General features: G+C 40.5%; 1 protein-coding gene across 1 annotated transcript in view; it reads right to left on the reverse strand.

Annotated features, from left to right (window-relative positions):
* glsa (glutaminase a) overlaps positions 1-15755 on the reverse strand; it is a 33042-nt gene that overhangs the window by 13482 nt on the left and 3805 nt on the right. Inside the window, exons 2-6 of the mRNA XM_037696638.1 lie at positions 9133-9229; positions 8855-8973; positions 5972-6101; positions 2109-2188; positions 479-642 (exon numbers count right to left, since the gene is read on the reverse strand). Of these exons, the coding sequence (XP_037552566.1) occupies positions 479-642; positions 2109-2188; positions 5972-6101; positions 8855-8973; positions 9133-9229 (590 nt within the window). The remainder of the gene's footprint in view (positions 1-478; positions 643-2108; positions 2189-5971; positions 6102-8854; positions 8974-9132; positions 9230-15755) is intronic.

Consider the following 15755-nt stretch of genomic DNA (forward strand, 5'->3'; position numbering starts at 1 on the left):
ATGGATGGATGGATGGATGGGTGGGTGGATGAATGGATGGATAGATAGATGGGTGGGTGGGTGGGTGGATGGATGGATGGTTGGGTGGGTGGATGATGGATGGACGGACAGATGGGTGGATGAATGGATGATGAATGGATGGATGGATGGGTGGATGAATGGATGGGTGGATGATGGATAGGTGGATGAATGGATAGATAGATGGGTGGGTGGAAGAATGGATGGATAGATGGGCTGATGGATGGATGAATCTCTATTGTGTCATTAGTTTAAACCTGTAAAAATAAGCAATGGATGGATGGATGAGTGGATGAGTGGATGGATGTCTGTCGTGTCTTTCATTTAAACTGCGGCTTGTTTTTCCGTCACGTCGCTCGCTGACCTCAGAGTTTTCTTCAGATCTCTGAGAAGTTCAGTCTGAGCTGCCACCGTGTCGACGCGTGAACCGGACGACGTGCTCGTGTGAATGTTTCCTCACCGTCTTCGTTCAGGAAGAGCTTGTTGAACCGCAGGCCGCTCGGCTCCTTGCCGATGAAGCGGTGAACGTACTCTGTGCCGTGGTCGTGAACGGCAATCGAGTATTTCAGCGGTTTGACGCACGACTGCAGACAGAAGGGCACTTTGGTGTCTCCGACGGTGTGCCTGACAGAAAACACAACGTAACTGGACTTTTTGGCGATTAGTGCAGGTTCGAGTGCTCGATTTAACGAAAACTTTCATCTAAAAACTGCTGATCAAATCAAATTGTGATCTGAATCTGACACAAATACATTTTATTATTTCTCTGAGTTAAGACCAAATTCTTTAGCTTCTATCCTGATCTTGTGAAGTTTAATTATTATTAACAGAAAAAAACAACATATTAACAATATCATGTAGAAAAGCCTCCCAAGATGTTCCTAAATCTTGTTTTTCCTTGCTCCGATAGAAACCAACACTCATCCAGACTCTGGTATTGTAACTGATGTTTCTGTCGATTCATTTGTATTTCTCTAGAAATCAACAACAGAATTCAACGTCTGCAGGAAAACAGACGACTGACCCTTTCTCTACGTCCCACTGTTCAACACGAAGTGCTAAAAGTTCAAATAAAATTTAAAAAAACAACGATAAAAGTGAAATGTTTTTGGAAGACTTACTGATTACAGAAACCTTTTCTCACATTTAGAATTGATGAAAAGATTTATCATCTGAATAGCATAGCATTTCCTGCGAAAATGCAGTGTGAATGCTTATTGCTGAAGAACTTGCTGAAAAACAGCTGAAATTTGCTAAAAACATGCTGAATTGTAGCTGAAATAGAAAAACAGGCTTAAATTAGCAGAAGAAAGCAAAAAGAACACGCTTGCTCAATTATGCTGTAAGAAGCAGAAATGAGCACAAAAACGTAGAAATTATCCAAAAAAAAAAAGCTGAAATTAGAAAAAAACTGCTGAAAAGTAGCTAAAAAGGAAGAACAAAGCTTAAATTACCAAAAGGAAGCGGAGAAGCACTTTTTTGGTTGAATTACCGGTAGACTAAAAAAAGCTGAAATGAGTGCAAAAAATGGAATTACCTGAAAAAGCTCAAATTAGCATAAACAGATAAATAGTAGCTGAAATATCAGAAAAAGCTAAAACTAGCAGAAATAAGCTGAAAGGAGCATAACGTGCTGAAATGAGCAAAAATAATTTGGAGAAAGCAAATAAATGTTGCAGTTGGCAGAAAGAAGCTGAAATGAGCACAAAACAGCGGAAATCAGCTGAAATTAGCTGAAAAAAAAGTTTAAATTTGCACATGGAAGCTGAAAGAAGCTGAACCAGAACAAAATGTGAAAGTAAAAGGTTGTAAACAGATCTAAAGATTTGAAGGAGGTAAAATGAGCTAAATTAATTTTCTATAGAAATAATATGGCAGAAAAGGCTAAATATTTCAAAAAGCTAAAGGTGCACCAATACCAAAAGTCACTGCAGGATTGTCCTGAACGAGCTGAATGTTTTGATTTGTTGAAATAGCCCAAAAATTGTGGAATGAGAAAGATGCTGAAAAATGTACGGAAGAAAAACGGATCACAATATTTAGACCAAAACAAACAACAACCTGCACATAAATAAACACATGAATCGCACCTTTGTCCATCAACAGTACACAGAGCGGCGCCCCACAGGTCCGGGCTGAACCGAGCCAGCTGGGGAATGTAGTCCGCCACCTGCAGCAGGAAGAAAAGTTAAACTAAAGGCTTTAGCAGGTTTTTATTTCTTTATGGGTCAAACCTTAAAAAATAAACTAAAATCTAGAGTGTTCATGGTAAGAGCAACCGCCAGAGTTACTTGTAGGAATAAGTCACAAAATTATAATTCTTTTTTTTTTTGTTCTGTTTCTTACTGTGCTGATGCATAAAAATATATAATCTCTCATTAGTTTAGACTAGTAGTTCTCAAACTGTGGGGCGTGCCCCCTATGGGGGCCCCAGGTCTTGCCCCACTTTTTTTTAACCAGTCTGGCAAGCGGAACTAACATTGCAATACCTTGTTGCAGTCCGATCCTGTTTTAAGGATGCACAAAACAACAGATACCTTTTCTATCAGCGCTATATTTGTTAGTTTTCTCTTTAACAGGGTGTACGGTTTGGAAAATGAAGAGGCATGTTTATCAATAAAATCAAGAATTGTAATCGAGCATAGCTAAAGTTCCAAGTCAACCCAGCTGAGGTGAGTTCTCCACGTCTCACTTTGATTTCTGATTCTGTTGAATCCGTCTAGTTTGCTTGTACAATTACCAGGTGCAAATGCAGGTCTTCAATGTTCAAGTACTTTTAGCCACACAAAACTCCATAAAATTGTTATTTTCAAATATACGTAATAACCCTCATAATGTGTTTTTGCCTATATATAAAACTTAGTTATATTCAAAAGTGGGACATTTTTAAAAAGTATTGCACAGTTAGTCATTTGTGCAGTACAAAATGCTTTTAGCCATTTTTATCTACCAGTCTGACAAACTGCCTTTACTTCACTTAAACAGATTCAATTTTAAAGATTTCAGTTTATGATGAGAGAACTTGAGCATTTCAAGTTAATAGTTTGTTTTAGGGGGGACAGGTGTGTGGGGACGCACATCATTTTCTTTCTCTAAAGGAGGGCCACACTAAAAGTGACAGGAGTTTTTGTGTCAAGATTGGTAATAATGTATCTGCTTCAATGCCTTTTTCCTGCGGTGTCCCACAGGGCTCGATTCTTAGACCCCTTCTGTTTTCATTCTATCTGCTCCCTCTGGGGTCTGTCCTGAGGAAACATGGTCTTTCATTTCATTGTTATGTTGATTATTGTCAGATTTACCTGCCCTTGAAACCAGCTAGTGCTTGCTCCATTCACCCTCTGTTAAAATGTCTGGATGACATTAAGGCATGGATGGTTTCAAATTTCTTAAGTTTTAACGATCAGAAGACTGAAGTCATTGTGTTTAGCCCTAGCTCAACCGCCGCCTCTGATCCTGTAAACCTGGACTCCCTTCAGCCATATTTTAAGCTTTAAGCAGTCTGTTAAAAATCTCGGGATGGTTTTAGACTGACTTCAAGTTTGACAACCAAATAAACTCTGTTCTGTGGAAAAGCTTCTTACAATTAAGGCAAGTGTTGTCCAGATCCGACCTTGAAAAACTAGCCCATGTCTTTATCACGACCCGACTGGACTACTGTAACACACTCTATATGCTGGGGTCAGCAGGGTGCCCATTTCATGCCTCCAGCTCGTCCAGAATGCTGCTGTTCAGCTCTTAACTGGAACTCGTAGGTTTGAGCAGATTACACCAGTTCTGTCCTCCCTTCACTGGCTCCCTGTGCGTATCAGAATTGATTTTAAAATTCTCCGGCTAACCTTTAAGTGCCTAAATGGCCTTGTACCCTCTTACCTCTTTGAGCTACTGGAACCATATATTCTATCTCGAGCCCTGAAATCATCCGATCAACTGCTTTTGACTGTTCCAAAAACAAAAATGAAGCTCAGAGGGGATCAGGCATTTTCAGTCATGGGCACCAACATTTGGAGCAACCTGCCCCCCAACATTAGGCAGGCCACCTCCCTTCCTGCGTCTAAATCTCTGCTAAAATACATGTGGTATTTCACACAGTGCGAGTTGATTTAGTATTTGTTGTGTTTTTATGTTTTTCCATTTAATGTGTTTAATTACAAACCGGATTCCAAAAAAGTTTGGACACTAAACAAATTGTGAATAAAAACTGAATGCAATGATGTGGAGATGGTAAATGTCAATATTTTATTCGTAATATAACATAGATGACAGATCAAAAGTTTAATCTGAGTAAATGTAGCATTTAAAAAAAAAAAGATGTTTATTCAAAATTTCACAGTGCCAACAAATCCCAAAAAAGTTGGGACAAGTAGCAATAAGTGCCTGGAAAAAGGAAACTGAGCATATAACGAACAGCTGGAAGACCAATTAACACTAATTAGGTCAAGTGACAACATGATTGGGTATAAAAAGAGCTTCTCAAGAGTGTCAGTGTCTCTCAGAAGCCAAGATGGTAAGAGGATCACCAATTCCACCATTGTTGCGCAGAAAGATAGTGCAGCAATACCAGAATGGTGTTACCCAGCGTAAAATAGCAAAGACTTTTAAGTTATCATCATCAACCGTGCATAACATCATCAAAAGATTCAGAGAATCTGGAACAATCGCTGTGCGTAAGGGTCAAGGCCGTAAAACTCTACTGGATGCTCGTGATCTCCGGGCCCTTAAACGTCACTGCACCTAAAAACAGGAATGCCACTGTCAAGGAAATAACAGAATGGGCTCAGGAATACTTCCAGAAAGCATTGTCAGTGAACACAATCCACTGTGCCATCCGCCGTTGCCAGCTGAAACTCTACAGTGCAAAGAGGAAGCCATTTCTAAGCAAGCTCAGACGTTTGCACTGGGCCAGGGGTCATTTAAAATGGAGTGTGGCAAAATGGAAGACTGTTCTGTGGTCAGATGAGTCACGATTTGAAGTTCTTTATGGAACACTGGGATGCCATGTCATCCGAACCAGAGAAGACAAGGATAGCCCAAGTTGTTATCAACGCTCCTTTCAGAAGCCTGCATCACTGATGGTATGGGGTTGCATGAGCGCTTGTGGCATGGGCAGCTTGCATGTCTGGAAAGGCACCATTAATGCAGAGAACTATGTTCAGGTTCTAGAACAACATATGCTCCCATCTAGACGTCATCTCTTTCAGGGAAGACCCTGCATTTTTCAACACGATAATACCAGACCACATTCTGCAGCAATCACAACATCATGGCTACGTAGGAGAAGGATCCGGGTACTGAAATGGCCAGACTGCAGTCCAGATCTTTTACCTACAGAGAACATCTGGCGCATCATAAAGAGGAAGGTGTGACAAAGAAGGCCCAAGACGATTGAACAGTTAGAGGCCTGTATTAGACATGAATGGGAGAGCATTCCTATTTCTAAACTTGAGAAACTGGTCTCCTCTGTCCCCAGACGTCTGTTGAGTGTTGTAAGAAGAAGGGGGGATGCCACACAGTGGTAAAAATGGACTTGTCCCAACTTTTTTGGGATTTGTTGACGCCATGAAATTTGGAAACAGATTTTTCCCTTAAAATGATACATTCTCTCAGTTTAAACTTTTGATCTGTGATTTGTGTTCTATTCTGAATAAAATGTTGACATTTGCCATCTCCACATCATAGCATTCAGTTTTTATTCACAATTTGTTTAGTGTCCCAACTTTTTTGGAATCCGGTTTGTAATTCTTCAATACTATTGGTGTTATTTTTTTTTCTCCATTAATTTTACTCTCATTGTGAAGCACTTTGGTAACAGCTACCATTTTAAATGTGCTTCATAAATAAAGTTGACTGGACTAAAAACAGTTTGAGAATCACTGGTTTAGGCTGAAACTTAATCAGATTATTTTTAAAAGCAAAGTGGATATTTTCATATTTTAATAAACCGATTTAAACAAACCTGGCCTCCGGACAGGTTTTTGGCGTTCTCGTAGAGATCATCGATGTGGGCGCAGAACGTTTGGAAGTCTGGGATGACAAACTTCTTCCTGAAGGCCTGAGTGAGCAGGACGATGTTACTCTGGACACATCTGGGACACAAAGCAGGTAAGTGGAATTAAAAAAAAAGTAAAAAAAACTTCTGATCATGCCTATATCATTGAAAAGAAAAAGCTTGTGAGGAGAAGGGTTCAGTTTTATTTTCAAAATAATATGAATCCATAGTTCTAAATTGATATTTTTTTAAAAAAACACACTGATAGTAAGTGCAGAGTTGACATGACTTAAAATGTTAAGTTCATCGTTTTTATTTATTTTCAGTAAACCAGTTTAAAGGTTGGGAGCTACGTTTGCAGACACAGAAGCTTCTTGAAATATGTATTTTTCCTAAAGAAAGTAAACATTTGAACCCTTTTTGTTGTTTCACTTGAATCTTTGTCAGATGGCAGTTTTAAAATGTTGCCGTATCTGGTTGTTCAGCTGTGGTGACTCCCGTGTCGTCAGGCTGCGAGGTGGAAGCCGAGCGATTTGTGGTTCAACCATCTCTTTGCATCAAACCCATCTAATCCGTGCAGAAACAACCCCCCCGCCCCCCACCCCTCTACATCACATGCTTCTCTGTGAGAGGCTGAGCTCTATAAATAAGTAGGGGGCGAGGAAGTGATGGATGGAGGCCAGGAGCAGCCGGTACCGAGGTCTGCTTCCTGGTGAGTCGTCATATGCCCCGACTCTTCGAGCTGATGAGCTCTTCTGCCTCCGTTTCCAGCGACGGGGGAGGGAGGGGTGCACCTAACATCCCCTCTGGTGACGTCGGTGGGATACATTTACATTTTTTAAAAGCCAGAGGTGCGTCAGTTGTTTGTTTTCCTGTTAATCGCCTGCTTTTTCAGGTGTTGACTATCCAACAAAGTTCAGCCAGGTCATCTGGACGGTTTCTATTGTTGTTGAGACGTTTCGTCCTTCATCCAAAGGACTTCATCAGTCCGCGGAGCCGCAACCAAACGCGGTACCGCAAGCAGCACACTCCCATAGCAGACCATCCAGTTTGTTGGCGATAAGATGTGGCTCCTCGGACTGATGAAGTCCTTTGAATGAAGGACGAAACGTCTCAACAAAAAAAGTTCTAGGATTGTGCCGCTCGGGGGTGACTGCATGTTGGAGCAGCTCTGTTACATTCATGCTGAGATTTTGCTTTTGGAAACTTTAATTCTTCTTTATCTGGACGTAAATCACTTTTTTTTTTTTTGATGATTGTTTCCTTTGGTATCGGATGCTGTGCGGCTGGAAGGATTTTTATTCAAACTTTTTAGTTTTGGACATTTGTTATGATGCGTAAGCATAACAGTAAGGTGTACTTTTTACAACCGGGAACCTGATTAACATCTCAAAAGCTCAAATAAAATCTCAGCTACGGCCCCAAATCTCAAATGAGTTGAAAAGGAGGCACCATAGATGCATTCCCGTCTCCTTGCCGGCTGTGCTAAAGTGCCTAACTGAGATCCTGGAAATGGCAGGAAACGTGGCTCATGACAGCAGAAGGACCGGGATCATCCCCTGGCACCTGCAGCCAGATGTCTGCAGCGACAAGGAGCTCAGCAGGCTGCTGGGAGGAGTGGCCATCACTCTGGGAGTAGGTCTGGCCAGCATTCAGGAAGTCCTGCAGCCCGGAGGAACCGAGAGAACAGCTGAGTCTGGGTGGATGGATCGGATGGCATCTGCGGCCATTTTCTTCAGATCCGCTGTGGGACGGACCTTTACAAGAGATCCTTCCTGCCTACAGCCATCAGTATCTATAACATCTCTTAATGAAACGAGGATAACGAGTTGCAACAATATTTAATTTCCCTTTGGAATTAATAAATTATTAGTGAATTGAATTGAAAAAGAAACCATCCAGATGACCTGACTGAACATTGTTGGATGTTTTTACCTGGATTATTGAGCAAGAACTTTGATGTTTTGAACCACTTTGGCTACGGCTGCCCGAGAGGAGTTGACGGGGAAGAGGGCGGGCCCAAGAAACCATCTCATCACCCCTAGATCACTTCCCATGGTGGGGTGGCGCTCATCTCGTGATTTTGTCAACGGGGGGGGGAGGAACAGAGATACATCTGTGCCGACAGTCTCCGGGTGAGCGGAGTGTTTCAGCATTAGAGATGAGGCTTCCTTTAGCTTCTTAGCTAGCCTGTATTGCGAACCACTAGCTTAGCATTACGACAGTGCCTACAAGACGTGGGGGGTGCTCCCCTACCATTATACAAGCGCCCCGCTTGTATAATGGTAGGGGGAAACAGTGCACAAGCAAACTGGTTGGTCCACTATGGGAGTGTGCTGCTTGTGGGACACAGTTTGTTTGTGGCTCCTTGGACTGACGAAGTCCTTTGGATGAAGGACGAAACATCTCAACAAAAAAAAAGAAACCGTCCAGATGACCTGACTGAACTTTATTGAAATTTTTTTACCTGGATTACTTACTGAGCATGAACCTGGATGTTGTGACTATGTTGCATTTACTGTCATTGTGAAATAAAATAAAATAAAACCTTTGACCTTGTTTTGCTTACAACCCTCCACAGGCTGCGGCTGATGCACAAACAATGAATAATTTACTGCAGCCGGTGTAGACGCTGGCCAGCGTTAATTATTCTTATTCAGACTGTGATAAAAGATTCATGCTGAGCGAAGCAGAGTGCCGCTGAACGAAAACACCGACCCTGAACACGTTCCGTTTCAGATTCAGTAAATCCAGTTTGCTTTCTGCTAAACAGCAGCTGCTGGTTTGGTCCGTCTCTGCACAACACCAGACCTGAAATGTGTCTAATTAAATCTGCAAAAGAGAGCATACTTTTTGAAGAGGTGTCGGTCCAGCGCTCCGTCTGAGGTGGTCTTCATGGTCACCTTCAGCATCTCCATGCACTCCTTCAGTCGGGGGTCTCCTGTTCGAAGCCCCGTGGATTTAAGAGCCTGGAGGCAGAGGAGGAGACGAGAAATCAATACGGCAACGAGCCGCGAGGACCCTGAACAGAAGATCGATCATTGTGATTTAATAAAGAAGCGGTCTTGCTGACGTGCTGCAGTTTTAAGACATTTTTGTTGTAAAATCTTTTGTCCTGAGAGACTCACGGTGGTGAATTTGTGCGCAGGGATTTTTTCCTGACCCTCTGCGATGGTGTAAAAGAGCAGGTCCTCCAGGCTGGGCAGGATGCCTGGTTTCCTTCTCCTGCAGGAAACACAAACAAACCCCAACAAAAAAAAATAAATAAAAAAAGTGAGAAACGTCAAAAGCATCAGCCCAGAGATGGAACGGTGTTGGACACATGGAGAGGAGCTGCAGCGGAGGGAGCAGTTCTGCAAGGAGAAGCAGTGAGTACAAACATTAAACTGGCCTTACTGCACGGTTTAACTTGGTGGAAGAGATCGGAGCTGCTCAGAGCTTGAAAACACCGAGATCAAATCTTCTTTTCCACAGGTTAACCTGCTGCCAGAAGATCCAGTAAACTATTGAATACCAGCCAGGAACCAGTTTAGAAAGATCATAGTGTGAATGTTTATGAAGCATTCAAACTACTGTGATCCATTTGTCTCCTGCACGTTTTTCAGCATCTTTCTCGTTCCACCATTTTTGTGCCATTTCAACAAATAGATGAAAACATTCAGCTCTTTCAGGACAATCCTGCTAGGACTTTTGGTATTAGTGCACCTTATAGCTTTTTGAAATATTTAGCCTTTTCTGACACTTTTTTTTCCTCATAGAAAATGAATCAAGTTCATTTTACATCCTTCAACTCTAGATCTGTTTAGACCTTTTACTGCTCCTTTCACATTTTGGTCTGCTTCAGCTTCCTTCAGCTTCCTTCAGCTTCCTTGTGCAAATTTTAACCTTTTTTCAGCTACTTTCAGCTAATTTCAGCTGTTTTTGGATCCTTTCAGATTCTTTCTGCTGACTACAACATTTTAGGGCTTCTAACTTCTTTCTGCTAATTTCACCTTTTTGTACTGCTTTCAGCTAATATCTGCAAGTTTGACTTTTTCTACTATTTCAGCTACTATTTAGCTATTTTATGCTAATTTTAACTTTTTCAGCTAATTCCACCTTTTTGCAATAATCTCAACTAATTTAAGCCTATTTCAGCTAAATGTGCTCTCTCCACTTTCTTCTGGTAATTTAAGCTTCTTTCTGATTTTTTTTAGCTACTTTTCAGCTGTTTTTCTGCACTTTTTTTGTGCAAATTTCAGCTTTTTTCATATAATTTCCACTTTTTGTGCTCATTTTTGTTTCTTTCAGCCTAACTGGGCAACTTTCTGCTTTCTTCTGCTAATTTAAGCTTGCTCTACCTTTTCAGCTAGCCGTGTAGCATTTTTAGCTAATTTCAGCCATTTTCAGATAAATTCAACGTTTTTGTTTATTTCTGCTACTTTCAGCTTAATGAACTTATTTATGCTAATTTCTGCATGTTATGCTTTTTTACACTTTTTTCTGGTAGTTTCAGCTTTGTCTGCTATTTCAGCTACTCATTAGCTCTTTTTATGTTAATTTGATCTTTTTAAGCTAATTCTACATTTTTTCTGCTCATTTCAGTTCTTTCTATTTCTATCTGGTAGTTTCAGCTTCTTTCTGCCTTTTCGGCTACTTTTCAGCTATTTTTTTTTCCTAATTTCAGCTTCTTTTTTTAGCTAATACCTAAATTTTGTGCTCATTTCTGCTAATTTAAACCTAATTCAACAAATATGTGTTCTTTCTGCTTTCTTCTGCTAATTTAGGCTTGTTCTTCCATTTCAGAATGTTTTGTAGGTAATTTTAGCTGTTTTTCAGCAAGTTCTTCTGCAATAAGCATTCACACTGCATTTTCACAGGAAATACAATTTCTCTGGTTTATTTCGGGTCCAGATTGTGATTTTTTTTTTTTTTTGACTTGACAACATGACGATGCAAGATTCAGACTTCTTCACCCCCTCAGGAGGTTTCAGTGTGGACTCAGTCTGAACTGGTGCAGCTGTGAGGTGGAGGTTTGCCAACACCTCGGGACAGCCGATGTCCAGATGCTGGGTCAGCAGCTGGACGGTGCTGTTATTAAACCTGATCATCGTCTGAACATGAACAGGTGTTCATGCTGCATCTCAGCGTATATATAGTATAAACCTGATCTAAACATATCAGATTCATGTTTTTTTTTTTTTTTTTACTCCAGCTGATATTCAATAGATTTCCACTCCACGTCATCTCAGAGGATCGTTAGTTGTGGGTCAGGAGGCAGACGGTTCGACCCGCTCCCAGCAGCCTCTCTGCTATGACTCATATCAGAGAGGATTTGAGGTAAAGCTCTTACGATTACCTGCAGTGCATCATGGGAACACTGTGTACGTGCCGCGAGGTTGTCAGAAGTAAAGACAGAATTTAACGGTGAACAGTTCTTTTTTTTAATTAATTTGCCAAACATCACAGGTTGACATTTATTTTTACATAATTCGGCCAGACTACGTTCCTGCACTCGGCCTGAGCTGACGTTAAGTTCGCTGCTGTGGTTGACCTTTGACCTCATTATTAAAGCCTGCAGGCGAGAGTGTGAGTGGGAGGGAGGGGAGGACGGAGGGGGAGAAGGCTCTACTGCTACTGGAAAACAGACTCTTAACAACTAAAATAAAATAAAAGAGAAACATACTTACAAATGCAAAGCAAAGCAGATCAACAACAGGAAGAGAGAGACGAGCAGAAGGAATAATATTGAATTAGTGACAAATATTTACACATTAACCAGCAGACAAAAACAAATCGGGAATAATTCGCTAAAGCTGAAAGCTGCAGTCAGAACAATAAAACTAATAAAAGATAAAGCTGATCAAACGAAGAGAAATCACAAGAAATACTGGGAGACCGTTCAATGAATGGAAATATTTCAAAAACACAATAAACCTCGACGTGTTCATTAGTCTGAGATTCTGCAGAAACAAACGAAGAAATAAAACAAGCGCGTCAAATCATTGTTCTGTTAATGAGACCTCACAGCTGTCAGCCTCATCAGCAGCTGGGCAGAGGTGGAAACATCTGGATGAGCCTCATTAATGTTCTGGATGCTGGTCAAAAAAATAAAATAAATAAATAATAATAATAATAATTGCTGACGTGTTTCTGCGTCACGGAGAAATCTGGTTCTGCTCCACAGGGAAGAAGTGATTAATAAAAATAAATCCTCTTGTTTTATATTTTAACGTCACGGTGAATCCCATCGCTTTGAACTTGGACAGTTTTAACTTGAAACTAACGTCGGTGCGTCGCCTGAATAAATCTCGACGGTCAAGAAGCTTCGGCTCATTGTGTGAAAGTTCACGAAGCATTCTCACTATTGTGATCCATTTTTCTTCTGTACGTTTTTAGCTGCGATTCGCATCCCGCAGTTTTTATGCTACTTCAACAAATCATAAATCAAAACGTTCAGCTCTTTCAGGACAATCCTGCTATGACTTTTGGTTTTGGTGCAACTTTAGCTTTTTGAAATATTTAGCCTTTTCTGACACGTTCTCATAGAAAATGAATTGAGCTCATTTTACATCCTTCAAATGTTTAGCTCGGTTTACAACCTTTTACTGCTCCTTTCACATTTTCTTCTTCTTCAGCTTCTTTCAGCTTCCTTGTGCAAATTAACGCTGCTTTTTCAGCTGCTTTCAGCTAATTTCAGCTGTTTTGTGACCCTTTCAGATTGATTCAGCTAAATACAACATTTTTGTGCTTCTTTAACTTCTTTCTGCTCCTTCCAGCTTATTTCTGCTAGTTTCAGATTTTTCTGCTATTTCAGGTACTAGTTAGCTGTTTTTATGCTAATTTTAGCCTTTTCGGCAAATTAATCTTTAATCCATGTTTTGCATGCATTTCAACTTTTTTCAGCCTAATTCAGCAAAAATGTGCTGTCTCCACTTCCTTCTGGTAATTTAAGCTTCTTGCTGCCTTTTTAGCTACTTTTCAGCTTTTTTTAATTTATTTTTTATTGTTGGTTTCTGCTTTTTTCAGAACATGTCCACTCTCGTGCTCATTTCTGCTTCTTTCAGCCTAATTGGACAAACATGTTTTCTTTCTTCTGCTAATTTAAGCTGGTTCTACCTTTCCAGTTACCTTTTTGGCATTTTTAGCTAATTTCAACTGTTTTCAGATAAATTCAAGTTTTTTGTGGTAATTTCTGCTACTTTCAGCCTAATTAACTTATTTCTGCTAATTTCAGCTTGTTATGCTCCTTTCAGCTTATTTCTACTAGTTTCAGATATTTCAGCTATGTCAGCTACTATTTAGCTGTTTTTATGCTAATTTGAGCTTTTTTGGCTAATTCCACATTTTGCACACATTTCAACTTTTTGCAGCCTAATTCAACAAAAATGTGCTGTCTCCACTTCCTTCTGGTAATTTAAGCTTCTTGCTGCCTTTTTAGCTACTTTTCAACATTTTGTTGTTGTTGTTGTTGGTTTCCGCTTTTTTTTCAGAAAATTGCCACTTTCATGCTCATTTCTGCTTCTTTCAGCCTAACTGGACAAACATGTTTTCTTTCTTCTGCTAATTTAAGCTTGTTCTACCTTTTCAGCTACCCTTTTGGCATTTTTATCTAATTTCAGCTGTTTTCAGATAAATTCAAGTTTTTTTGTGGTAATTTCTGCTATTTTCAGCCTAATTAACTTCTTTCTGCTAATTTCAGCTTGTTGTGCTCCTTTCAGCATATTTCTGCTATTTCACCTACTACATAGCTGTTTTGTGCTAAATTTTGCTTCTTTAGCTAACTCCACATTTTTGGAGCTTATTTCAGCTCCTTCCACTTCCTTCTGGTAACTTAAGCTTTTTTCTGTCGTCTCGGCTGCTTTTCAGCATGTTTTTAGCTAATGTCAGCTTTCTGAGCTACAAGTAATTTCCTAATTTTTGCAATCGCTTCTGTTTATTTAAACCCAATTCAGCTAATACATGGTTGTTGTTTTTTACTTTCTTCTGCTAACTTAGGCTTGATCTTTCATTTCAGCTACAAATCAGCATGTTTTATTTATATAGTTTTTCTAATTTCAGCTGTTTTTCAGCAAGTTCTTCAGCAATAAGCATTCACTCTGCATGTTTGCAGGAAATGCAGTTTCTCTAGTTATTGATTATTGTTTATTAAGTTACCAACTGGTTCCATGTTTACAAAACATGTTCACACAAACAATTGTACAAATAAGGTGAATTTTTTTTAAACAAGCTGTAGAAATGTTAGCAGCTCCGCGAGGTTCTTTCTGACGATCATAACATGGGACAAACAGAGATGTAAAAGACGCTGTGTTTTTGATTTTCAGCCGCTCACTGCAGGTTTCGTTCCTCTGCAGCCGGCCTGTGTCTGATAGAGCTTTACGTTGCTGAATGGGACCGGTGGCGCTGATTTCACGTCTCTCTCAGGATAAATCTTTGTAAAGTGTTGACGGGGCGGCGCTGCACAAATCCATCTGACTTATGTGCACCTGGAGGCCCTGACAGCAGCCGGGCACCATGCCAGCTCGCAGGATTTACTGCAGAAACTGTGGAAATGTTGGAGGAGGAGAACACGCCCCCCCACCACCACCACTTTTAACCCTTTGTACGACAGAGCGCAGCCTCAGGACCCTCGTAAATCGTCTGGAGCTGGATGCGAGCGCAGGCGGGGCCCTCAGAGATGTTAAACACCTCGACTTCAATATCACATGAAACACATTCATTCCTGAGCACAAGACTCATAAAGGTGCAAATTCACACACTCATTGCACCAAACACGTCTATTCTGACATGGCACCATTTTCAATGTCAATCTGTAAAGTAATGCATGTGCTAATTTTAAATATGTGGAATCTGTCAAATTCGGAAGAGAAGTCAAAATCTTTCCTTCTAACCTACAAAGCCCTCAACAACCTAGCTCCATCTTATTTTAGAGAGCTTATTGTTCCATGTTTTCCTAACAGAGCACTTCGCGCTCAGACGGCAGGCTTACTCGCGGTTCCTAGAGTTTCCAAAAGCAGAATGGGAGGAAGATCTTTCAGTTATCAGGCTCCTCTCTTGTGGAACCGACTTCCAGTTTCTGTCCGTGAGTTTGACACATTGTCCAGTTTTAAGACTGGGATTAAGACTTTCCTTTGTGATAAATCCTATAGTTAGGGCTGGCTTGTTATGCTGCTATAGACTTAGACTGCTGGAGGACAAATTGACCTCATTTCCTTAAACGAATTGTGAAAATTGAATAGTTTTCATTTGATATTATTTTGATCTTTACGTGATTCTGGACCTGCCATTGTGTATCCGTTCCTCTCAAACCCAGCCGGTCGAAGCAGATGTCGCTTGTCCTGAGTCTGGTTCTGCTAAAGGTTTCTTCCTCGTGAGGGAGTTTTTCCTTTCCACTGTCGCCTTCATGCTTGTTCAAGATGACAGTGTCTGCTCCTCAGATAAATAATGTTAAATTATTATTTGTTTATATATATATGAATGTTTCTGTTCAGTGCCCTGAGACGACTTCTGTTGTGACTTGGCGCTATAGGAATAAACTGAAACGAATCTAAAAAAATAAACAATTATTGACCATTTTAATGTTTTTGGTTGACAGATGTATCTATCTGTTCCTAAGCGAACGTCTAACCCATCAGGCGCCTCAGAGTTCCTTTGTTTTCTGCTGTCTAAGAACTGATAAACGTTTAATGTGTTCCACAAACTGAACCTGGCTACTGGTTCCTTGTTTTAATCTCTAATCTGCCGCGTGGACACTTCTCAAGCCGAGGCGTCA

The sequence above is a fragment of the Nematolebias whitei genome, chromosome 23 (genome assembly GCF_014905685.2).
Source record: "Nematolebias whitei isolate Nwh7 chromosome 23, NemWhi1, whole genome shotgun sequence".
Taxonomy (NCBI): Eukaryota; Metazoa; Chordata; class Actinopteri; order Cyprinodontiformes; family Rivulidae; genus Nematolebias; species Nematolebias whitei.